This window comes from Capra hircus, chromosome 7 (genome assembly GCF_001704415.2).
Source record: "Capra hircus breed San Clemente chromosome 7, ASM170441v1, whole genome shotgun sequence".
NCBI classification, from domain to species: domain Eukaryota; kingdom Metazoa; phylum Chordata; class Mammalia; order Artiodactyla; family Bovidae; genus Capra; species Capra hircus.
Genome location: NC_030814.1, coordinates 92,364,225 through 92,390,039, shown reverse-complemented (window position 1 = coordinate 92,390,039; position 25,815 = coordinate 92,364,225). Strand labels below are relative to the sequence as shown.

Below are 25,815 nucleotides of genomic sequence, written 5' to 3'. Positions count from 1 at the left end.
GCAGTGTTTGTCCTTTTGTGACAGGCTTCTCTCACTGAGCATCATATCCTCAGAGTTATCCATGTTGTAGCAGGTGTCAGAATTGTCTTCATTTTTAACATTGAATAATATCCCTTTGCTTGGATAGACCACATTTTGTTGAGCCATTCATCCACCAATGAAAACCCCAAACCACTTACTTAAAAAACTCTTTATTTTGGAATAATTGTACACTCACAAGAAGTTGCAAAAAGTGTACAGACAGATCTGGATCCTTCTATCATATTTCTCCGATTTCTCTTACCTGGGTTACATGTTATATAATGATACAATTTCAAAACCAAGTAACTTATGTCAGTGTGATTTATAGATCTTATTCAGATTTCAAGTTTGTCATTATTCACATCTGTGTGTCTATCATATCTGTCTATGCAGTCTTTTTCACCTGTATAGATTTTTGTAACCACCACAAGAATTAGAAGGCTTCAGTCAGTTTATTTTTAAAAAGAAACTTTGTAAGAACTCTGCCATGAATGGAAAGTGGCTATGAGCAGCTAGAAGACAAACTTACTTTAAAATAAATACAGTATAAGTAAATAATGTCTAGATGGTCTAGCTGGATACTGTTGCCTGCTGAAGGCAGGCAAACAGTACTTTGTTTGTGTTTATCAAACAAAGGGATTAAATGTTGAGGCATAAACATATATTAGCACCAACTGAGCCCCTCTTCTAGAACTATTGAGAATTGAAAAGAGTAAATAGATTTCTCGCTACACAGCTAACTGAATGCAGGTCCACCTCACCAAAAAATGTTCTCCCTAAGGAAATGCTGTATCAGCTTATTAAATCTTCACAGAATCCCTAAGAGGGAAGTTCTATTATTTCTCATCTCACAGGTGAGAAAACTGAGGCTTGAAGAAGTGAATTCACTTGCCCATGGTCACACTGCTTAGGAATGGGAGGAACTCAGAATTCAAACTCAAGTCTGTCTGACTCTCAAACCAGAGGTTTCTGCAGCCCTGGGAAGTCAGGACTGGGAACCCCAGGCCTGGAACTCCACAGTCCCTCCCAAAACTCAGACCCTCCAGGTATCTGCGGTCTCATCTGCCCAAGAGAAATGGTTTCAATACAGCCCAGTCTCCCATAGCCCAGACAGGAAGACTGGGCCCCTCAAAGGAGGTCATATCACCAAAGGCCCCCAAGGGAGCTGAGTGGAGTCAGTTGGGGCAGGTGTGCAGCTCTTGGCCTGGATCTGGGAGGCTGCGGTGTGTAGCTTTGGCAGCGTCTGGGTAGCGGTTAGAAGCTTGGAGTCAGGAGCCTGCTTATGTGCACATCTTGGTGTCCTCACCTTGCATGCTCTATGCAAAGGACTTTGCCATATGCCTCACTTTGCCCATCTGTAAAGTGAGGATGGTGATCTAACATCACCAGTATTTTAAATTACTGTTCCAAGGAACAGTCTCCCTAACTCCCACTTCTAGGGAGCAGGGAAGGGAGGCCCCTTTCTCACTCCCCCTTGCCCTCCCTGGATGATGCCAGCCCCTCTGCTTATGCCCAGGGCAGCTGCCACCACCTTACAGGCAGGCTGTCCCTGGTATAACCAGGGAGCCGTCCAGCAGGTTTTTCCTCCTCTCGACCTGTCTGCCGCAGGGCACCCCGCCATCCTCTCCCCGCCTTGGCTGGGCCTGTCCCTCTGTAGGCGCAGATGCTGCACTCTGCCAGACGCAGCCAGCGGGCGGCAGGTGAGGTGTCGAGATGCCCAGCATCTTCGCCTACCAGAGCTCCGAGGTGGACTGGTGTGAGCCCAACTTCCAGTACTCACAGCTGGTGGCCGAGTTCTACAACACGGTGAGGGGCCGGGTGGGAGGGCTGGCAGGACAGAGTCTCAGCTGACAGGGGTTCAAGCCCCAGCTCCTCCACCTCCTTGCTGGGAAATCCTGCTCCAGTGGCCCGTCTCTCTGGGCCTCGGTTTGCTCATCTGTTAGGCAAGGCTTGCCTCGCTGGCTTTCATTCACTAGACTGTCTCTGTTTGACATGAGCCTCGCCATAGTGACCTGAAAAAGAGCCCTCTCTGCCCTCCTGGAGTGGAGGATACAGAGGCTGCTCCGGGCATTCATAAGCCAGGGTGATGGTGCTGTAAAGGGGGGTGCAAAGGCGGCTTCAGAGAAGCCGAGAGGTGGCTTCTGAGCCAGTGGTGGAGGGATGGGTCAGAGAGGACTTCCTGGAGCAGGCGGTTATGTCTACTTCATTCTCAGCTATACTCTCAGCCCAGGGTGACTAAATCATCTCGGTTTACTGGGACTGTCTTGGCTTCAGCACCATAAGTCTTGTGTCAGGAGACCCTTCAGTTTCAGGTATAACAGGATGACTGGTCATCCTTTCCCCAGCTCTTGCTATGGGGGCACAGCAAATGAGCTCAAAAATCCTGTGTCAATGGCAGTGGCATTTAACTGAAGGTTGAAATCTGTGAGTGACCAAAGACATGTGCAGTTATGCTATCCTGTGCGGGCTGCCGGGGACATTCCCTGGAGCCCCCAGGATGGTGGGTAATGAGGAAACATCCTTTACTCTGTGCCCTGCACACAGTACATGCTCAATAAATGATGAACATGCAATCTTGCACGTAATGGCCTTTATTGAGCACTTACTGTGTGCCAGGCATCGTCCTAAATATTTTGCCTGAAAAACCCCATTTAATCTTCCCTGGGAATTAGGCACCACATATAAAGATCCCCAAGAGGAGGGCATGGCAACCCACTCCAGTATTCTTGCCTGAAAAATCCCATGGACAGAAGATCCTGATGGGCCCTAGTCCATGGGATTGCAAAGAGTCGGACATGACTGAAGCAAATTAGCACACATGCATAGTGTATGGAGTTAGTTAATCCCATTTTCCAGGTGATGAAACAGGCATCCAGGGAGGCTGAAGGATATGCCCAGGGTCACCCTCGTACTCAGAGGTGGGATTTGAACTTGACACATCCAGGAGAGGTTTTTCTCTTGGAGAGGGGGAAGCTCAGTGCCACAATACCCAAGTTGCTCTGACTCTGTTACCTTTGACCTCACCACTTTCCAGAGCTGGAGCATGAGAGTTTGAGAACCGAGGTGTCCCTGAGGTTGCCCCAGCTTTTGAGGTACTGACCCTTCCTGGCCCTCAGTGGCCTTATAAAATGGGAGGGGGCTGAATATGCCAATGCCTAGAGGCAGAGAAGAGGGCTGAGGATTCTGGAACCCTCCTCTCTGCATTCCCCAGCAGTCCAGAAAGTTCCATCTCCAGACGCACCCCACAGAAGGCGTGGAGAGAGGGCTGGCTCAGGTGTGGGCTGCATCCGGATCCGTGTGCTCTTGTGCAAAATTCCCCTCCATGCTATCTTTCTTCAACCTGTCTTTTTTTTTTTTTTCCCCCGCTGTGCCTTGGGGCTTGCAGGATCTTAGATCCTGGACCAGAGATTTAAAGTGAAAGTGAAGTCGCTCAGTCGTGTTCGACTCTTTGCGACCCCATGGACTGTAGCCTACCAGGCTCCTCTGTCCATGGGATTTTCCAAGCAATAGTACTGGAGTGGATTGCCATTTCCTTCTCCAGGGGATCTTCCTGACCCAGGGATCGAACCCAGGTCTCCCGCATTGTAGACAGACGCTTTACCGTCTGAGCCACCAGGGAAGTCCCAGAGATTGAACCGTGCCTATTTGCAGTGGAAGCACAGTCCTAACCACTGGGCTGCTGGGGAAGCCCTCAGCCTGTCTCTAAATGCAGAAAATTGAATAGCCTGTAGATAACTTGCCGAGGCTGTAGGTCTAAAAACCGATTCTGGTCATGACACGTATTCAGACAGATTTCTACATCATCAGCCTCCAGTACCTGCCTTTCCAGATACTTATCAGTCAGAAACAGAAGTTTCACCAGACAGTATTTGCCTTGGACATCTTTTTTGTTTTTTTCTTTTTTGGCTGTGCAGCTTGTGGGATCCTAGCTCCCCGACCCAGGGATCGAAAGCGGGCCCTGGCAGTGAAAGTGCCAAGTTCTAACCACTGGACCACTAGGGAATTCCTTAGGATGTCTTTTATTCTACTCAAAAGGCTTTGGCAAATAGATCAGGGCATGGGGAAATCAAATCTGAGTTGTTATAGAAGAGACTTTCTCCTCCAACACACTTCCGAGTTCCCTAACCCCATCACTATAGATAATAAGGCATACACTTTGGGGATCCACAAACTCCTTTTATATATATATATATACACACACACACATATATATAATTTATGTATTTACTTTTGGCCGTGGAGGCTTTTCTTTAGTTGCGATGAGCAAGGACTACTTTCTAGTTGTGGTACTCGAGCTTCTCGTTGCAGTGGCTTCTCTTGCGGTGGAGCGCGGACTCTAGGGCACCCAGGCTTGCGTAGTTGTGGCATGTGGGCTCAGTAGTTGTGGTGCACAGGCGTAGCTGTTCTGCAGCATGTGGGGTCTTCCCAGATCAGGGATCCAACCCGTGTCTCCCGTATTGGCAGGCGGATTCTTTACCCCTGAGCCAGCAGGGAAGCCCCCACAAACTCTTTTTGTGAAGACCAGAGAGACAGTGTTGTTTAGCTAAGTCACGTCCAACTCTCTGGCGACCCCATGGACTGTAGCCTGCCAGACTTCTTCTGTCCATGGGATTCTCCAGGCAAGAGCACTACAGTGGGTTGCCATGCCTTCCTCCTGGGGATCTTCCTGACCCAGGGATCAAGCCCAGGGATCAAACCCATGTCTTCTGCATTGGCAGGCAGATTCTTTACCATCTGAGCTGCCTGGAAAGCCCAAATAGACAGTAGTTTTGGATTTTGGGGAGCCACAAGATCTCTTTCAAAAATACTCAATTCTGCCCTTGTAGCTAGAAATCAGCCAAGATGATATGTAAACAGAAGAACATGGCTGAATGCCAATAAAACTTTATTCGTGGACACCAAAATGTGAATTTCAAGTAACTCTCAAGTGTCACAATATTGTCCTTGTTTTAATTTTGAAACCTTTTTTTTTTTCCTTTTCTGGGATGTTCCCCGACCAAGAATGGAACCCTTGCCGCCTGCAATGGAATCTGAGTCCTAACCACTGGACCACCAGAGAATTCCCTTTTTGTGACCTTTTAAAATTGTAAACATCATTCTTAGCACATGGGCCATACAAAAGACAGTGGGCTGGATTTGACTCAGGGGGCTGTAGTCTGCTTCCTGTTCATATAAGAAGTTTTTCTTTTTTAAAGCCTAAATAGAAAACAATATATATTTTTCTTTTCGGCCTCTCAAATCAGGAGTTAAAAATGAGTTGGTTTATTTTTTTTAATGAATGTGGGCACGCTCACATTCTGCAGCCTCCTTCGAGCAAGTTGACAACTTGTGTCAAGATATCAATTTACAGGGACTTCTCTGGTGGTTCAGTAACTAAGACTCTGTGCTCCCAATGCAGGGGACCCAGGTTTGATTCCTCGTCCAGGAACTAGATCCCACACGGCACAACTAAAAGTTCAAATGCTGCAGCCAAGACCCGGTTCAGCCAAATAAATAAATATTTAAAAATATTTTAAAAGACATCAATTTACAAATAAGCTTTACCCCTGACCCTGCCATTGTACCTCTAGGAACTTTCACCAAAGAGATAATCCCTATAGCTGGCAAAGTTTGTGTATAATGTCACCTCTGGGACATTTGCAATGGCAATAAATAAGTGACTGAAAAAGAAGCCATAGAAAATTCCCGGTAGTTTGGTGGTTAGGACTCTGCGCGTTCACGGAAGAGTGAAAGGAAAGTGTTAGTTGCTCAGTTGTGTCAGACTCTTTGCGACTCCACGGACTGTAGCCTGCCAGGCTCCTCTGTTCACGGGATTTCCCAAGCAAGAATACTGGAGTGGGTAGCCATTCCCTTCTCCAGAGGACCTTCCTGACCCAGGGATGGAACCCAGGTCTCCTGCATTGCAGGCAGATTCTTTACCATCTGAGTCACCAGGGAAGAGGACTTGGGTTTAATGCCTGGTTGGAGAACTAAGATCCTGTAAACTGCACAGCCAAAAAATAAAAAGAAGCATAATATTTTCACCAATCTGTGTAGTGCTGAATACGTCAGAATACTAGGCAGCTATTTAAAAGCATGCTTTTGATCTAGGTATGTAAATGGAAGATGATGTAGAAGAAAAAAAATTTTAATATTATTTATTTCTGGTTGCATCAGATCTTAGTTGTGCCCATAGGCTCACAGCTCACTCATTGCAGCACTTGGTCTTAGTTGCCCTTAGTATGTGAGATCTTAGTTCCCCAACCAGGGATTGAACCTATGTCCCCTGCATTGGAAGGTGGATTCTTAACCACTGGACTACCAAGAAAAGCCCATGAAAGAAAATTTTAAACTCATTCACATGGATTTCATCACAATCCATTTAGGCGTCATAACTTGTAATTGGAAAACAGTGCTCTCTGAAGAACCTTTTGCTTTCTTGCTGATCTGCTGGAAAGGAACTGTGAGCCTGGAGTTGGTAGATGCAGGGCCCAGCCCAACACAGTCAGGGTACAGAAGAAGGACATGCTGGAGGACTTGGCTCAGGTTTCTGGAGGCTTCATGGAGGAGGGCACCTAGGAGTTGGGTTTTGAAGGAAGAATAGGAGCTCACCAAGGCTGGTAGGAGTCTGGGAAAGGGAGCAGAAGAGAAGAAAATGATGTGCTAAGTCCTGGAAGTAAAAGAGGGACAACCAGTTTGGGAAAGTGTGTCTCTGTGCCCAAAATGTGGGGCCAGATAAAGATGAAGGTTTTTTAAAAAATTAATGAACAAATTTTATTCTTGGCTGTGCTGGGTCTTCGTTGCTGCTCAGGGTCTTTCTCTAGTTGCAGCAAGCGGAGGCTCCTCGTTCACTGCTGTGTGCATGTGCAGGCTTCTCGTCGTGGTTGCTCTCCTCGCTGGGCACGGGCTCTAGGGCACTCAGGCTTCAGCAGTTGCAGCCCATGGGGCTTAGTTGCTCTGCGGCAAGTGGAATCTTTGCAGACCAGGGATCTAACCTGGGTCCCCTGCATTGACAGGTGGATTCTTACCCACTGAGCCACCGGGGGAATGCATAGATGAAGTTTTCAATACTGAGTTGGAGTGTTTGAAATTTATCCTGTATTCACTGACTGACTCATTATGCATTCAGGAAAAATGCTGTAAACCAACTTGTGTTGGGTGATTCCAGGTCCCAGAGAGGCTTAGGGCCCCCAGGCTGTGGAGGGGGTGGTTCAGAATTAGGAATGGACTCCTCCCAACCCCATGGTTAGCTCGTGACTAAGGGAGAAAGAGGGCTCCCGAAGTAATGGTGGGGAACTATGGGGTGGGGTCTGACACCTCCGTTTGGTGGGTGGGGGAGGGAACCTCGAAGCTTAAGGAATAAGTTAATGTTCTCTAAGGTGGGTGGGGCAAAGGAAACAGCATATCCCATGGTCTTGAGGTGAGAGACGAGAACTGGTAGCTGGAAGCCAGCACCTAGGCTGCCTGCCGGAGGGGCCGGAACTGAAGGTGAGAAAAAGGGCTGGTGAGGTTTCCAGAGGCCAAGACAAGGCTGCCAGGCAGAAGAGTCCACGTGCCATCGTGCGGGCACTGGGGAATCGTGGCAGACTTGGGAGCATGGGGGATTCCACACTGTGAGAGTGGCTGGGACACCTGATTGCATTTCACAGTCTGGCCAGGAGTCTGGAAGTGTGGTCCAGCTGGGACAGAGTGTGGTGGGGGTGTGGGAGGGTTGGGATAGGATGAGCATGGTGCGTGGTGCGTGCTGCATGGGCCACCCCAGTGGGTGCCTGTTTGCTCTGGCTTGGTGGCCTCCTGCTGGGCTGCTGTTAAGTTGGGAGAGTTTCAAGTGGTGTAGGGAGATGTTCCAAGGCTCCCCACGCTCCCAACTTTAACCTCCAGAGGCAGCTGTGCTGCTGAAATTTCTTCCCTGGGATCCTGCCAACATTTCAGAAGCTCTGCATCCCATCCTCCCTAGAAAACTCCCTCCCAGATGCTCAGATCCAGAGCAGTGGGATGGCATGCCTGCTGTGGGGAGCTGCATGGGCAGGTGGGAATGAGTAGGGCGAGTCTGGTGGGGGGTGGGTATCGAACTGATGGGGAGATAAGAGCCAGGAGGTTGCCAGCTGCAGTGCCCACACCTCCATCAGCTTCCTCACCTCCTCTTTGGACAACCTTGGCATGGCTGGCCTCTGCAGTGTGCTAATAACTCCTGTCTCTCTCTTCCCTGGATACCGTGTGACCCAGGCGCAAGGCCCGCCCCTCTCTGAGCACCTGGCTGTGACTGACAGGTCCCATGAGCTCAAAACCACACCTCCCTCATCTGCCCTTCTTCTCCTCAACATTCACAGCAACAGCAATTTCTTTTCTTTTCTTTTTTTTTTTGCTTCATTGCACATCTTGCAGGATCATATTAATAGTTTCAGGGACCAGGGATTGAACCTGTGCCTGGCAGTGAAAGTGCCGGGTCCTAAGCACTGGACGGCCAGGGAATTCCCACAGCAACTGCAATTAATTCCAGAGCACCTCTGGTATGCCAGGCCCAGCAGAAACCGAGGAGGGCATGGTTCCTGCTCTCTCAGGGAGAGCAGATGCCATGACTAGAATAATGGCACAGCTGAAACTGATGAGAATGCCCTTGCTACATCCTGGGCCCAGACTCAGTAGGTCCCTCTGGATCTCTCTTCCCCTTCAGAGAAACAGGCCTCTGTGACCCCCACCCTGCTGGCCTCCTAGAGCTGATGCCGGGGTAGATTGAAATGACCTCTTTATTTCCCTCTTCATTCATCGGAAACTGCTGGAACCAGGCAATACTCCAGCTCCAGGGACACAGCAGTGATGAAAGCAGACAGAAATGCCTGCCGTCACGGGGCTGGAATGGGTCCTCCCCAGTGGCTCAGCAGGTAAAGAACCCGCCCGCAAGGCAGGAGACAGAGGAGGTATGGGTTCAGCCTCTGGGTGGGGAAGACCTCCTGGAGGAGGAAATGGCAACCCATTCCAGTACTCTTGCCTGGAGAATCCCTTGGACAGAGGAGCCTGGTGGGCTCCAGTCCATGGGGTCACAGAGAGTTGGATACGACTGAGTGTGCTTGCACGGGAGGAGGGGTTGGTGTCCTGGGAGATGGAAGCACTAAATGAGAGTCAAGGGTATAGGATGCCAGGTTGTGGTATCTGCTAGGGAAGAAAAACGCATTCATTCCTTCCTCCTGTTCAGCAGATATTGACCATGGTGCTCAGTCATATCTGACTTTTTGGGACCCCATGGACTGTAGCCTGCCAGGTTCCTCTGTCTGTGGACTTTTCCCGGCAAGAAGACTGGAGTGAGTTGCCATTTCCTACTCCAGAGGACTGAGTTCCTATGCAACAAGGGGGTTTCTGTGGGGCGCTGGGACTTCCCAGGTGGCTTGGTGGGTAAGGAATCTGCCTGGAGTGTATGTATATACACACACACACAAAGAATATATATATATATATAAAGTATATATGCCTTACTACTTGTGGCATCTTAGCTACCCTGCTAGGGATCAAACCCAGGGCCCCAGCAGTGAGAATGCAGAGTCCTAACCACTGGATCGCCAGGGAAATCCTTTTCCATGTTCTTTCCCATTTTGGTTTATTATAGGGTATTGAGTATGGATTCCTGTGCTGAAAAGTAGCACCACATTATTTATTTTATATTCAGTAGTATGTATCTATTAATCTTACACTATAATTTATCCCTCCTGCCCACCCCACCCCCCAGACATGTTTCTTGATTTGATTGATTTAACAAATTCTTCTGGAGTGCCTACTGGGTGCCCAACTTTAAAGGCATTGGTGACACAGCTGAGGATAAAACAGGTGTTTTCTGTCTTCATGGAAGCCACAGTAGGTGAAGTCGCGTCTTGGAAAGAAGCATGTTTTTAAAAAGTATTCATTAGGCTGCTCTGGTCTTCGCTGGTGCGCGTGAGCTTTCTTTGGTGGTGACGAGCTGGGGGTGCTCTTCATTGTGGTGCACAGGCTTCTCACTGCGGCGGCTCCTCTCGTTACGGAGCGCAGATTCTATCGTGTGGACTTCAGTAGTTGCGGCTCTGGGCTCAGTGATTGGGACTCAGACTTAGTTGCCCAGCGGCGTGTGGAATCCTCCCAGACCTGTGCCCCCTGCACTGGGAGTGTAGACTCTTAGCCACTGAACCACCGGGGAAGTCCAGGGGCTGTGGTTTTAGCCCAGGATGGTGGGTAAATGAGAAAGGCTGAGATGAGATGAGGCGTTAATTCAAGTCAGTCTCCTTCCTTCCTCCCTCTCCTTCTTCCCTTCCCCCATCTCGCTCCCTTTCCTCCTTCCAGCCCTCAGGAATCCAGCCACATCCACTTACCAGAGGCCCTGCCGGATTTTGATGATTCAAACAGCAAAGCATTCTAGAATAATAGCTGCCCCATGGCACACTGCGCAAGCACCAGGCGTGTGTATGCACTGTTGACACATATTCCTTTTTTAAAGAAATCTTTATTTATTTGGCTGCGTCAGGTCCTAGTTGTAGCATCCAGGATCTGTTAGTTGTGAACTCTTATCTGCCACATGTGGGATTTCCTTCCCTGACCAGGGATCATACCTGGGCCCCCTGCATTGGGAGTGCAGAGTCTTAGCCACAGGACAACCAGGGAATTCCCCTGACACATATTCTTTGCGTGTACTATTCTCTACAAAACTTTGCTGGGCACCTACTGCATGCCAGGCACTGTTCTAGACACTGGGGGCCTGGCAGCAGTGAACAAAACTGCCAAAACCCCCTGGGCTGGCAGCACTCAGTTCTCTAATCCTCACCGTGGTGCTCAGAGATAGGGCCTGTGGGGTTTTTTTTTAAATACTTATTTGTTTATTTTTGGCTGCTCAGGGTCTTCGTTGCTGCTCCGGCTTTGTCCTGTTGTGACAAGTGGGGGCTACTCTCTCATCGCAGTGTGCAGGCATCTCATTGCAGTGGCTGTTCTTACTGCAGAGCAACCGGCTCTAGGCTGTGTGGGTTCAGTAGCTGTGGCCCACGAGTTGAGTTGCTCCTCAGCATGTGGGATCTTCCAGGACCAGGGAGTGAACCCCTGTACTGATAGGCAGATTCTTAACCACTGGACTACCAGGGAAGTCCCAAGGCCTACATTTTATAGGGGAGGAAAATGAGGCACAGAATAACCCCCAAACTCTGACTGGATACCTGGTAAACAGAGGGTCTTTGAGGGTTTTTTATTTCTTTTTTTGGCCATGCCAAGTGGAATGCAGAATCTTAGTTCTCTGCCCAGGAATCAAACCCATGCCCCTTACAGTGGAAGTGTAGTGTTTTAACCCCTGGACCACTAGGGAAGTCCCAGGGACTTTGTTTCAGACACTGGTAATATTCTTGAAGGGAGGGTTCCCAGATGGCTCAGATGGTGAAAAAAAAAAAAAAAAAAAAAATCCTGCCTGCTAATGCAGGAGACTAGAGAAGACTCTTGAGAGTCCCTTGGACTGCAGGATCAAACCAGTCAATCCTAAAGGAAATCAACCTTGAATATTCATTGGAAGGACTGATGCTGAAGCTGCAATAATTTGGGCACCTGATGAGAAGAGCCAACTCATTGGAAAAGACCCTGATGCTGGGAAAGAGTGAAGGCAAAAGGAGAAGGGGGTTGACAGAGGATGAGATGCTTGGATGGCATTACCAACTCAATTGACATGAGTTAGAGCAAATTCTGGGAGATAGTGAAGGACAGGGGAGCCTGGCGTGCTGCAGTTCATGGAGTCGAAGAAAGACCCAACTTAGTGACTGAACAACAACAACAACGTCCTTGAGCACACAGACGGTGCTGAAGGGCTGAAGGGGTGGATGATTCTTGAGCGAATGAATGAGTGAATGAATGACTGAACTGAGGTGAAGTCACTTTCTGGGGCCTGGACCCAAGCAGTCCAGCTCACGTGCGTGAGAGCTCGGGACTGGCCATAATCTCAGGCGGGTGCCTCGCCCAACTCTTGGAGTCTGGGTGGGGCCAGTGATTGGGAAACTTGGGCTCTGATTCTATCAGAGACTCCAGAGCCACTTGGAGCTTGTTAGTCACAGGCACCGCCCATCACTGTGTCCTCATTCTACACACTCAAGGACGTTCAGAACCCCTACCTTCATTCTGCAGGCAGCTGGGCTTGGAGCATAATAAGCCTGCTATTAATATCTCCTTCAACAATAACAAGAGCAGCAGCAGCCTTTACTGTTTCTTGAGCTGAAACCATGTCCCCAGCAAGGTAGCTTTTCAATGCCTGGCCTCATGCACCCCTCATCCCTTGCCAACAGCCTTCATGGTAGCATTGCTGTTGTTCTTGTCCAGTCACTCATTGTGTTCAAATTTTGTGACCCCATGGACTGCAGCACACCAGGCTCCTCTGTCCTTCATCATCTCCTGGAGCTTGCTCAAACACATGTCCATTGAGTCAGTGATGCCATCCAACCATCTCATCCTCTGCTGTCCCCTTCTCTTCCTGCCTTCAGTCTTTCCCAGCATCAGGGTTTTTTCCAATGAGTCAGCTCTTTGCATCAGGTGGCTAAAGTACTGGAGCTTTGGCTTCCGTAGAAGTCCTTCCAATAAATATTCAGGGTTGGTTTCCTTTAGGATTGACTTGTCCTAAAGGATCTTCTCCAACACCACAGTTCAAAAGCATCCGTTCTTCAGCACTCAGCCTTCTTTATGGTCCAACCCTCACATCTGTACGTGACTACTGGAAAAACCATAGCTTTGACTATTCGGACCTTTGTCAGCAAAGTAATGTCTCTGCTTTTTAATACACTATCTAGGTTTACAGTAAAATAGGAGAGGATCATCAAAACCTAGACAGCATTGATGGTGCATGAATTTCACTGGTGCATGAATTCCACTAGTGCATGAAAGGGGGACTCAGAGAAATTAGACAACACATCCAGGAAACAGGGGAACCCCCCTTTAGTCATCACCACACATCTAGTCCTCTTGTTCTTCTTTAAATTTTTTTAAAAAATTTTATTTATTTGTTTGGCTGCAAACAAATTATTTATTTGTTTGGGTCTTAGTTGCGTCTTGTGATATCTTTGGCTGTGGTATGTGGGATCGAGTTCCCTGACCAAGGGTGGAACCCGGGCCCCCAGCATTGGGAGCACAGACTCTTAGCCACTGGACCACCAGGGAACTCCCATTCTATCTTTCAAAGCATGGGGTAAAAGCAGACTTCAGAGCTGTGCAACCTCGGAGGAATCACTCCACGTCTCTGAGACTTAGGTTCCACATTGCCAAACAGGAACTAGAAAGCCTGGCCTTGACGGGTGTGTGAGGATTAAGAACAACCTGTAAAGTCACGTGCTCAAAAGATTAGAAAGTAACAGTTATAGCGCCTTCTATTCAGAACTTTCTAGATGCAGGACCCTCTGCCAAGTATTTTTTAAAATTCACTACTTTTTTTGACTGAGCTGGTCTTTGTTGCGGTGCCCAGGCCTTCTCTAGGTGTGGCATATGTGGGCATCTCTTGTTGGGGAGCATGGGCTCTAAGTACGTGGGCTCAGTTAACTTGGTGCTGCTCAAATTAGTTGCCCCTCAGCATGTGGGATCTTCAAGGACCAGGGATTCAACCCATGTCTACCCCACTGGGCCACCAGGGATGTCCTTGCCAAGTGTTTTCCCGTGTGTGACAGGTAAATCCATTTGAACTGTTTTGAGAGACAGTCAATAGGAGATCACTCTCCTCTTTCACCTTCATTAAGAAACTGTTTAGGGATTCCCTGGTGGCTCAGTGGTGAAGAATTCCCTTGCCAGTGCAGGAGACACAGGTTCAGTCCCTGAGCTGGGAAGATCCCACAGGCCTGGGAGCAGTTGAGCCAGTGCGCCGCAACTATTGAGCCTGTGCTCTAAACCCTGGAAGCCTTCACGCCACAGCTACTGAAGCCCGTGCTTGGAGCCCTTGCTTTGCAACGAGAAGCCACTGCAATGAGAAGCCCGTGCGCCACAACTAGAGAAAGAGCCCAGAAGCAGCAACAAAGATCCAGCACAGCCATAAACAAATAAATAAATATTTTATAAAAAACAAGCTATTATTTCCTCTTCAGTGTTTGGCATTGGAACGGTATTATGTGCATGTCTGAGGCTGTTGCTTCTTCTCCCATCAGTCTTGATTCCAGCTCGTGATTCGTCCAGCCCTGCATTTTGCATGGTGAGATCTGCATAGAGGTGAAATAAGCAGGGTGACAGTATATACAGTCTTGTCATACTCCTTTCCCAATTTTGAACCAGTCAGTTGTTCCATGTAAGGTTGTGACTGTTGCTTCTTGACCCACATACAGGTTTCTCAGGAGAGGGTTAAGTAGTCTGGTATTTCCATCTCTTTAAGAATTTTGTGTTTGTTGTGATCCACACAAAGGCTTTTGCATAGTCAGTGAAGCAGAAGTAGATTTTTTTGGTATTCCCTTGCTTTCTCTATGATCCAACAGATGTTGGCAATTTGATCTCTGATTCCTCTGCCTCCTCTTCTAAACCTAACTTGTACATGTGGAAGTTCTAGGTTCATGTATTGCTGAAACCTAGCTCAAAGGATTTGGGGCATAACCTTGCTAGCATGTGAAATGAGTGCAGTTGTACAGTTGTTTGAATGTTCTTTGGCATTGCCCTTCTTTGGGATTGGAATGAAAATTGACCTTTTCCAGTCCTGTGGCCACTGCTGAGTTTTCCAAATTTGCTGACATACTGAGTGCAGCACTTTAACAGCAGCATATTTTAGGATTTAAAATAGCTCACCTGGAGTTCCATCACCTCTACTAGCTTCGTTCATAGTAATGCTTCCTAAGGCCCACTTGCTTCACACTGTAGGATGTTTGACTCCACACCCTCGTGGTTATCTGGGTCATTCAGTAAGACTTTTTTGTACTGTATTCTGGCTCCTGAGGTTATAATGGAGAAGGCAGAAGCCACAATCCCTATTCTCAAGACTAGATGTAGCAGGAGACCCAGATAGTTCTAGAACAGCAAGACCAGGGTCAGGAACATGGGACTGCATGGCACACAAAGGAAGACCACCCTGACCCTGCCTTGTGGGCTTAGGAAGGCTTTAGGAAGAAAGCAATCCCCAGGCTAAATACAGAGAAGTTGGGCTGGCAAAGAGGGCTACATGGGACTGAGAGCCTTACAGGCAGTGGGAAGAGTCTGTGAAAACTCCAGGAGGTAAGAAGTAAAGTAAGACTCCTTTGGAGGAGCTGAGTTATTCTTTCCACCCAGATTGTACAGTTGAAGGTGGGGAAAGGTAGCTATGGAGGGAATGTGTAAGCCAAGTTAAAGAATCTGGATTTGATGTATGGGAGTCACAGATGTGTTCCAAGTGGAGGCTTAAGAGTTTGGGAGGCTGGATGGCTCAGCATCTTCAGGCACACTTGGTTTCCCCAAGGGCTGGCATGTGGCTGGAGATGGAGGGGACATCAGATTTGTGTGGGGTTTTTGCCCATTCAGTATCCATGGCTCCATTTCCCCCTCATCAGCCACCTGGTTATGGTCTCGGTGGGATGGTCACTCAAAGTAGTCTCCTCCAAGGATCAGATGTGGCCCAGGCTACACTCTCCACTTTTTAAAAAAATTTGGCTGTGTCAGGTCTTAGTGGTAGTGTGTGGGATCTTCCACGCAGCTCATGGACTCTACGGTTGTGATGCATGGTCTCAACGGTTGTGGCGCGTGGGCTTACTTGCTGTGTGGCATGTGGAATCTTAGTTTCCCAGTCAGGAACTGAACCTGCTTCCTCTGCACTGCAAGGTGGATTCTTAACCACTGGACCACTAGGGACATCCCCACTCTCCAGAATTTGAAGTTTGGGCTTGCACAGTAAAGACTGAATACAGTTGTTTTCATTCATACCCAAAATTGTCCCCTGGAGAGATTGTCTATTAAAGGGCCAAAGATATTCTGGTTTCTGGTTTTCCTGTCCTCTGCAGTTCCTTTAATTACTGAGCTCATTGTAATAAATGAATGAATGAACACATACATGAGTAAATAATTTGGTCAATTAAAAAAGTACCCACACACCTGCACACACACACAATTTATATTTCTAGTTTAAGTTCATCAGAATCATTTTCTGTTGCTTGCTATGAAAGAACCCTAGCTAATATACCACTGCTGATGGATTCATGGGGCTCAGCCTGTAGAGAGCTACCTTACCGCTCCTGGGCATATATCTGGAAAAGATAAAAACATGAATTCAAGATGCATGCACCTCTGTGTTCATAGCAGCATTGTTACAATAGCCAAGACATGGAGACAGCCTAAATGTCCTTTGGCAGATGAATGTGTAAAGAAGATGTGGGACCTACACTCAGTGAAGTACCGAAAGTGAAAAGTGAAGTCGCTCAGTCGTGCCCGACTCTGCGATACCATGGACAGTAGCCTGCACCAAGCTCCTCCATCCATGGGATTTTCAAGGCAAGAGTACTGGAGTGGGTTGCCATTTCCTTCTCCAGAGTACTACTCAGCATTAAAACCAAATGAAACAGGACTTCCCTGGTGGTCCAGTGGTTAAGAGTCTGCCCACCAGTGCAGGGGATGTGGGTTCGGCCCCTGATCAGGGAACTAAGATCCCTCATGCCATGGCACAGCTAAACCCATGCGCTGCAACTACTGAAGTCTCCACACACCTAGAGCCTGTGCTCAGCAATGCCAGGAGAAGCTTGTGCACTGTATTGAAGAGTAGCCCCTATTCACCGCAACTAGCCCCCATTGCGCACAGCATTGGAGACCCAGCACAGCCATAAATGAATAAAATTTAAAAAAAAGAATGAAACTTTGCCCATTGCAGCAACATGGATGGACCTAGAGATTAGCATACTAAGTGAGGTAAGTCAGATACGGAGACAAATATCATGATGTCACTTACACGTGGAATCTAAAAACAGCACAAGTGAATTTATTTACAAAACACTCACAAAGAAAACAAACCTACGGTTATCAAAGAGGATGGATACACCAGGAGCTTGGGATTAACAGATACAAACTATATATATATATAAAATAGGTAAATAAGGACCTACTGTATAGCACAGGAAATCATATCCAGAATTTTGTAATTACCTATAATAGAAAAGAATCTGAAAAAGACCAAATATATGTGTAACTGAATTACTTTGCTGCCGGAAGCCAGTGTGAGGAATCCCGCCCGTGACAAGGTCATGAGGAAGGAAGCTGACATACGCAAGGCGTGCTCAGACTTCAGGGACCCCTCTGGAAATTCCTAAGCATGTACCCCAACAAAAATCTGCCGGCTTTTGTGCTCTGCTTTTCCACTCTTCTGACATTTTCTGGAAAAAGTCAATTCAGGGCTTTAGTCTTCTGCATTTGAAAGAGTGTTTCAATCCAAAAACCCTCTGATGGCTTTCTAGCCTGCCTGCAGGACTTGTACAGCTGCGCATGTGATTGTTTGAGGCCTCCTGACCGCAGGAGGCACAGGAAGCTTAAAACATCCTAGGAATGTAGGAGCTTCCGAGGAGTCAAAATCTTTAGAATAGGACTGATTAAACGTTTCATTTGTTGAGTCAATGCTTGCTGCCAAATTTTCATATCCTTTATTTTTAGATATAGTTGGTATATAGAAAAACAAGTAGTAGACCTGGTATTAGCAACATTAGATCTTTGAGTTAAGTACCTTCTTTGTTATATCCCACTGCACCTTTGTTTTATAGAGATGTAACTTTAATGCTTTAAGGAGATGCAGATTAAAGAAAAACACTTCAGGGGAAACAAAATTAACATTCATTAAGGAAGAGAGCCAAAAAGTGTTAACAAGCCTCTTGGCCAGAAGATAATGTAAATCACCTGAGACCTTTTGTATACAATATGATATACGGAAAGAATCTGGGTTGCGAATGCTACATAATTTTGTATTACCCATTGATCTCCGTGTTTTATCAAAAGTATAAAAGGCCTTCTGAACAATAAAGGATGGGGGCCAGGGGCCAGTTTCTCGGACCAGCTTCTCGAACTAGTCTCTCAGCCTGGTTTCTTGGGACTCTGGCTCCCCCCGTGTCTTTCTCTCTCTTTCTTCTTCTCTCCATTTCCCTCTCTCTGCTCTGTACTTTAACTTCAGGCTGAATCTCCACCTGGGGCGCGGAGACTCGCCAGGTCTACTTACTTGCCCTGGCTGTTAAGACCCGCACGAAAGGGAGCTTAAGGCGAGGCACCCTTAGATATTCAAGCGGGCGCCGGTGGCCCAATGTAGATGGTGCAAATTCCTTGTCTGGAATTTTATTGGCCTTCCGCGTAAACCAAGCTATTCAGCCCTCTTCCTCCACTTAATCTTCTTACTACACTATAGTTTCCTAATCTAATCTTATATTAATAAATAAACAAGTCTTTCCACGCCAATGCTGTCCACCCTTCGAATTCCCTGGATCCACCGGGGCTGGACCCCAGCACTTTGCTGTATACCTGAATTTAACACAACATTGTAAATAAGCTGTGCTTCAATTAGGGAAAAAAAAAAAACTAACCAAAAACCAAGACAAAGAAACAAACAAGAAGGGGAAAGAGAGAATATTGGAAAGATAGTGAGATGCATTAAAAAATGGAAAGATGAGTTGTTTTAGGAAGGCTGGGACCCGCAGTAGGTCTGCAGGCTTCAGCAAATGTGCAGATACCGTCCTCAAGCATTCGCTTTTTTTTTTCCCTCAGCCTTGTCTTCTCATGGGTGGCAAAGTGGTTGTCACATCTTAAATATCACAACAATATCCCAGGGCCTCTGTAGAGAGCGGTCAATGATGCAACTCAATCTTGGTGACTCCCAGGCTTTGTGCCTGTTCCAAGTTTCAACCTCCTAAAAGAGAAAGCCTGATATCCTGCTTTGGCATGAGTATCTATTCCAGTGGGGTAGGGTTTTGTGATATAGACAGGGCAAGTTGGGGAGGAGGGGGATCTCTGTGTTCTAGGATAGCTGCTGTGAACCGGGTGGCCCTCCTGGAGTTGTGTTTGACCTTGTCCATTGATAAACATCAGAGACTTTGGCATGGAAAACAAGTACATAGGTGGGACCATGGGCTGGGAAACCAGTTTGCCAAGGCTAGGTTCTTAAATGGTGACCTTTGAGCTGATTCCATCATTGTCCCAGGAGAGCTTTGGAATCAGGAGGGCTCCTGTCTTGGGAAACTGTACAGGTGACCAGGACCTAGGCTAGTAGATGCTGACCTTGTATCAGGTGAATGATTTTCCCCACACCCACCACTGTGCTCTGTAATTTTTTTTTTTTTTTAATTTGGCTGCTTCAGGTCTTAGTTACAGCATGGGGAATCTTTAGTTGTGGCAAGTGGAATCTAGTTTCCTGACCAAGGATAGAACTCAGACCCCCTGCATTGGGAACTCAGAGTCTTAGCCACTGGACCACTAGAGAAGTCCCTGCTCCCTGTATTTCTTTTCTTTTTTAGTACTTTTTTATTTGGCTGAGTTGAGTCTTAGTCACAGTCTTAGTTCTGGCATGCAGGATCTTTTGTTGAAGCACATGGACTCTCTACTTGTGGTGTACAGGCTCAGTAGGTGTGGGGGCTTAATTGCACATGGGATTTGAGTTCCTTGGCCAGGAATTGAACCCATGTCCCCCGCACTGCAAGTAAAAGTGTTAATTGCTCAGTCCTGTCTGATTCTTTCACAACTCCTGACAGGTAGCCTGACAGGAGCTGTAGCCTGACAGGAACCTGTAGCCTGATAGGTTCCTCTGTCCATGGAATTCTCCAGGCAAGAATACTGGAGTGGGTAGCCATTCCCTTCTCCAGAGGATCTTCCTGACCCAGGGATTGAACCCAGGTCTCCTGTATTGCAGACAGATCCTTTACCAGGGAAACCCCCTGCATTGCAAGGTGGATTCTTAACCACTGGACTGCCAGGGAAGTCCCCTCAGACTATTTTTTAGAAGTGAGTCACTAGGGTATTGCACTGTCTTTCCTTGTCTACAAGGCCAAGGCCAGTTCATGACCACTGTGTTTGCATTTCAGTCCATAGGAAGTAGAGAGCAAGCCTCAAGCAGCTTCTTGAGAACTGACCTGGAAGTTATAGTGATGATTCATTTACAGTCCTGTCCCATGGGCTAGAGCAGGTCCCAAGGCCAAAGTGAGCTGCAAGGAAGGCTGGGGGATGTAGTCTTTAGTTGAGTAGTTGAATGCCCAGCTCAAACTTGGGGGACACTGTTGCTGAAAGGAAAATGTTAGTAGATAGTCTTCACCACGTGCATTGCATGAATTAATGAGCCCACGGAGTAATGGATGGAGAAATGGATCTACCAATGAGTGGTTGACTGGTCAGCTGAAAGATGGATAGACCCTGGGCCAGTTCACTGCCTGAAAGATGGCTGCTGACCAGCTGGGCAATGACTGAGGGCGACCGTGCTCGGCCTCCTCTGTCTTGACAGCCCCTCACTATGCTTTCCCCTTCCTTCTCCAGTTCAGCAATGTCACCTTCTTAATCTTTGGGCCCCTCATGACATTTCTGATGCGCCCATATATCCAGAAACGCTCCCGCTACATTTACGTGCTGTTCATTCTCTTCACAATCACAGGTAGGTGGGGACATTGGGACAGTGCGGGAGGGGGCAAGAGGGACAGCACTCTTGACCACCTGCCTTTGTCTCTCCCTCCAGGACTGTTCTCCATGTACTTTCACATGACGCTCAGCTTCCTGGGCCAGATGCTGGATGAGATCACTATCCTGTGGCTGCTGGCCAGCGGCTACAGCTTATGGTTGCCCCGCTGCTATTTCCCTGCCTTCCTAGGGCAGAACAGGTGGGGGCAGGGGCCGGCCCTCTGTCAGTCCTACCAGAGCCCACCTATCCTTCATACCGTCTTTGGAGTCCCTCCCCTCAACACCCCCAGGACCTTTTCCTGACCCTGCCTGACCTAACCGGACTTCCAGGCACCCCTCTTCTGAGCATACTTGGGAGCCCTGGAATCCTCCCCTGGTTGCTGTTCCGTCACTCAGTCATTTCTGACTCTTTGTGACCCCATGGACGGCAGCCCCCCAGGCTTCCTCTACTTTCACCATCTCCCGGGGTTTGCTCAAACTCACGTCCTTTGAGTTGGTGATGCCATCCAACCATCTCGTCCTCTGTTGTCCCCTTACCCACCTGCTTATTCTTCCTTGTATCCCACCTGGAGAGTTGAGAGCTTCTCCAGGGCTTTCTGAGCCTGCTTTGGGGTTCTAGGCGTGTGCGTGCTCAGTCGTGTCCGACTCTTTGCGACGCTATGTACTGGAGCCCACCAGGCTCCTCCCTCCATGGGATTCTCCAGGCAAGGGTACTGGAGTGGGTTGCCATTTCCTTCTCCAGGAGATATTCCTGATCCAGGGGTGGAACCTGGGTCTCCTGCATTGGCAGGTGGGTTCTTTACCACTGAGCCACTGGGGAAACCCAAGCCTTTAGGACCTCTCTCCTAATAGTTTCTGGGACCCCTGGTGCTCCTTCCTTAATCCCACCTGGCTCACCTGAGACTCTTGCCTGAATTTACCTGGGCCTTGGGACCCTCATCTGACCTTTTTTACTGAGCCCTCCTGGGAGTCTTAAGACCTTTTTCTGAGCTCAGTTGGGCTTCTCGGAACCCCTTCCCTTTTCTTATCTATCTCAGCCATGAGATTTCCATGTGACTACCCAAACCCCACAGGAATACCCCTCAACCACCCTCCCCCTGCCTGGCCCCGCCACAGCTGAGACCTTCTCTTCCTTCAGGTCCCGGTACATCTCATTGATCGTCATCATCACCCTGGTCAGTACCTTCCTGTCCTTCCTGAGGCCCACGATCAACGCATATGCCCTAAACATCATTGGCTTGCACATTGTCTACATCGTGGTCCAGGAGTATAAGAAGTGGGTGTGACTGCAGGTGCCCAGAGAGGTGGCACCCCTTTCTCTTCCAGGAGCCGCACCCACCCCCCAGAGAAAAGCCTCACCATGTTCCCTTCCCCAGGATCATTCACCAGCTAGGGCCAGGACCAGGATTTGAAATCTAAGGCAGAGCTTGTCCTTCTTCTCTGAAAACCTCCAAACACACATACAAGTGGAGAGCATTGTATCATAAACCTCCATGTGCCCACTAACCAGCCCCAACAGCATGTTGCCAACCTGCATTCCTTTTTTCTTTTTCTTGGCCACATGGCACGTGGGATCTTAGTTCCCCAACCAACAATGGAACCTGCACCCCTTGCATTGGAAGCTCAGAGTCCTAACCACTGGACCACCAGGGAGGTCCCCAACCTGGATTCTCTATCCCCGTAGATTTCATGTAATGTCACCCATTAATTGTTCAGGGTTTCACTTTTCTGATAAAAAATTACCGTTTTTAACCCATGCTAGGTCTTGGCAGGCTAGAGAAGGAACTCCCAAATGGGGCCATTTAAGGAGAGTTGTATAAAAGGGTTGTTTACAAAGAAGAGGGCAGACTGTGGGAACATCACTAGAGATCATTTAGAACCCCTCTGTTAATACGGGACTCCATGCTCATCAGGAGACCTGGGATGGGGAGTGATGGCAAGGAGTGATTGCAAGAATCTGGAAGGAGAGAGGTAGCAGAGAGTCTTCTTGGCCAGAGCTGTGACCTCCAGTTGTTGGTTACAGTCAGCCTGAGCCAATCCCAGAGGGAGGTTGTGTGGGCCAAATCCAGGATAAGGGCCAAGCCCTTATCCTTGGGCTTCCAATTGGGTAAGTCAATGATTTCCAGTTGGGTTGGCCAACAGTTTCCAGCTGGGATGGCCAATGGTTTCCAGTTGGGTTGACCAATGGGGAGCCCCAGCAAGGAATCAAATGGTGGAGGGAGGGTACTATCGGAATATTTATTTCCAGGTCCACATAACTCAGCTCCCCCACCCCATACCCTGCCAGCCCTTGAGGCTCAGGGCTGGCTGGGAAAAGGTAGCGGAGGATCTAGAGAGACGAATGGAAGATGCTTCCTTAGAACAGCATCTATAAATAATACCAGTTTGCACTGACCTTTCCTCAGTTTCCCAAAGACGTCTTCTTGTGCTCGGTCTTGTTTAAATCAGAAGGCAAACACAGTCCCTCAGGTGTTCCTTCTTTTATAGCAGTCCTTTCCTCCTTCCCCCTTTCTTCATGCCTCTGGTTTGATAACAGAAGCTCAAAGATTTGTCCTGTAGTACATCCTGAATCTTGAATTTGGCCAGCTGGTTCCTGTGGTGTCTTCCAACCTGTTTCCCTTTTTTTTTTTTTCTCTGTAAATTAATAGATCTAGTTTTAGCTTTAACTTTTTTTCCCACTTCATGTGTGGCACTGGGTGCTGCCTGTTCCAGCCCATTAAGACCCCGTAACGAGTGGTCGTCCGGCTTTCAGTGCCATTATGTTTGCTCTGTGGATTCAGATGGTGTCATCCAGATCCTTCGTTATAAAGTTTTCTACAGGCCTTTCCCCTAATGATCCCAGCAACCATTTCATGCTGTCTCCACCCGTGATCTCCTTAGAGGGTGCAAAAGGGTGATTTTCAGATTCTATTATTCCTTCTGTGTTCATTGTCTGGACTCCATCCATCCAGACAGAAGAATGTTTGCTCATCAACCTTGAAATACAGTTTGGACAGGAAAGACAGGATTGGGAGTTAATTCTTTCCCTTTTGAAAATTAATTTCCAGAGCAATGAGTTGGTGCCTTAGCCATTTCTGTAAGGACCAATGAGAGTTTTTTTTTTTTTTTTTAAGCATTATGAACTCATGGACATTTATCTCTGAAGTGTTTCAATCCATTGCAGTCACTATGCTTTATTTTTAACTTTTATTCTGAAATAATTACAGGCTCAGAGCAAGCTGCAAAAATAGTACTGAGTCCAGTGTACCCTTCACCCAGATTCTCCCCACCTCCACCAGAGGCAGCATCTTGTGTAATTACATGTGTGTGTGCATGCTAAATCACTCAGTCATGTCCGACTCTCTGCGACCCCATGGGCTATAGCCCACCAGATTCCTCTCTCCATGGAATTCTCCAGGCAAGAATACTGAAGTGGGTTGCCATTTTCTTCTCCAGGCAATCTTCCCAACCCAGGGATTGAACCTGTGTCTCCTGCATTGGCAGGCAGATTCTTTACCATCTGTACTCAAATTTTACCAATTCTTAGGTGTGTGGTTTTGGTTTTTTTTTTGGTGTTCAGACTGTCCCCTTTTAGGCTAGCAGGCAGGGCTTGCACTTTTACCCATGAAGGAGTTATTGCCTCATTAATATCTCATAAGCTCTTTCCCAAGAGACATGGGGTTAGTTCTGCTGTTGGGGAAATACATAGTCTAGTCCTGAGTTGTCCCATGACATGGGACACCCTCCCACACACATACACACCTACTCTCAGAGCCACATGGACATAAATTCCCACGCACCAGCCCACAGGTGCGCATACACTTATACCCCAAAGCACAAACACAGAAGGGCTTGTTGGCTGAGGCTTCTGTATTCTGATAAACCTGATTCAGACCCCACATACTGGCTGTGTAACCTTAGGGTGGGGTATGAGGCATACTTAATCTCATGTGCCTCAGTTTTCTCATCCACAAAATGGGAACAATAGCATTGCTGTGAGCAGTCCCCACGTGTTAGCATGGGTCTGGCCCCTCCCCCACTTTGCCCCGTGTTCTTCCCTCCTCCGAGCCTCCTCTCCTGGAATGGAGGAATTTCCCATCAGCCCCCTGGGGCTCTGCTAGCTGAGTCAGACTCTGATCTCCCTTCTTCCCTCCCTAGGACCAATAATAAGGAGCTCCGGCATCTGATTGAGGTCTCCACGGTTATCTGGGCTCTTGCCTTTACTAGCTGGATCAGTGACCGCCTGCTTTGCAGTTTCTGGCAATGGATTAATTTCTCCTACCTGCACAGCATCTGGTAAGCATTTACCCTGTGGTCTTGGGCTCTAGGGGCTTCCCTGGTGGCTCAGACAGTAAAGAATCCACCTGCAATGTGGGAGACCTGGGTTCACTCCCTGGGTCAGGAAGATTCCCTAGAGAAGTGCTTGGCAACCCACTCCAGTATTCTTGCCTGGAGAATTCCATGGACAGAGGAGCCTAGCAGGCTACAATCCATGGCGTTGCAGAGTCAGACATGACTTAGCAACTAACGCTTTCACTTGGGTCCTAGAAGCAGAAAATCTCAGATGCCAGAGCTTGGAGCAGGAGCCTGGGGGAAGCGGGGGCAGGCACAGATACTGGGATGTGTGTGTATGTCTTGGGGATGTGTGGTCAGGAGATGCCTTTTGATGGCCAGGATCCAGGAAAGGTGGGGCTGGGGCCATCAAGCTGACTGCTGGGGCATCTTTTCCCTCTCTCTACCTTGTCACCCAGGCACGTACTCATCAGCTTCACCTTCCCCTATGGCATAGTCATCCTGGCTGTGGTGGATTCCACATACGAGATGCCGAACAAAACCATCAAAGTCCGCTACTGGCCTCGGGACACTTGGCCCATGGGGCTGCCCTACGTGGAGATAGGTGATGACCACAAGAGCTGCTGAGGTCCACCAGGGCTTCTTGATCACCAGACACCTACGCATCCACCAAGGACAGCAGCCTGAATTGGGAGACCGAGAGATGCTCGCAGTTCTGCGCTCCAGCTCCCTCTCCTCATCATCCTGGTCCTCCGTGTCCCCGTACCGAGGCAGGGGATGGACTTCATGACCTCTCTGTGCTGCAGTCTGATGACCTTGGAGCTGCCCTCCATGACCCGCCCCCATCCTCTTTCACTTCCTCTTCCAGGTTTACCGTTTCACACGGCCCGTGGGGCTGGATCTCTGAGGCGCTGTGCTTCTGTGGGAGCCACTGGGAATGACCTCAGGCTGGGGCTTGGTCCCTGGGCATCATATAAACAGTGGTGGTCACTGTGAGACTCTTCAGAC

General features: G+C 48.3%; 1 protein-coding gene across 2 annotated transcripts; it reads left to right on the top strand.

The window, feature by feature from the left end:
• On the top strand, positions 1,677-25,812 carry ACER1 (alkaline ceramidase 1). 2 transcript variants are annotated; one of them, XM_005682499.3, is made up of 6 exons: positions 1,677-1,827; positions 20,398-20,512; positions 20,594-20,735; positions 21,674-21,811; positions 24,673-24,810; positions 25,266-25,812. In XM_005682499.3, the coding sequence occupies exons 1-6, from the start codon at positions 1,735-1,737 to the stop codon at positions 25,432-25,434; spliced, it is 795 nt and encodes a 264-aa protein (XP_005682556.1). In that variant the 5' UTR covers positions 1,677-1,734; the 3' UTR covers positions 25,435-25,812. The 2 variants fall into 2 exon arrangements, with proteins under 2 accessions (XP_005682556.1, XP_005682557.1); XM_005682500.3 differs by lacking the exon at positions 21,674-21,811.

What these genes read in the sequence shown, in the direction of transcription:
- ACER1 (XM_005682499.3), top strand. Translation starts at nt 1,735, where the DNA reads ATGCCCAGCATCTTCGCCTACCAGAGCTCCGAGGTGGACTGGTGTGAG. An exon ending in GCCTTCCTAGGGCAGAACAG is followed by an intron (nt 20,736 to 21,673) that starts GTGGGGGCAGGG and finishes CTCTTCCTTCAG; the next exon opens with GTCCCGGTACATCTCATTGA. An exon ending in TCCTACCTGCACAGCATCTG is followed by an intron (nt 24,811 to 25,265) that starts GTAAGCATTTAC and finishes CTTGTCACCCAG; the next exon opens with GCACGTACTCATCAGCTTCA.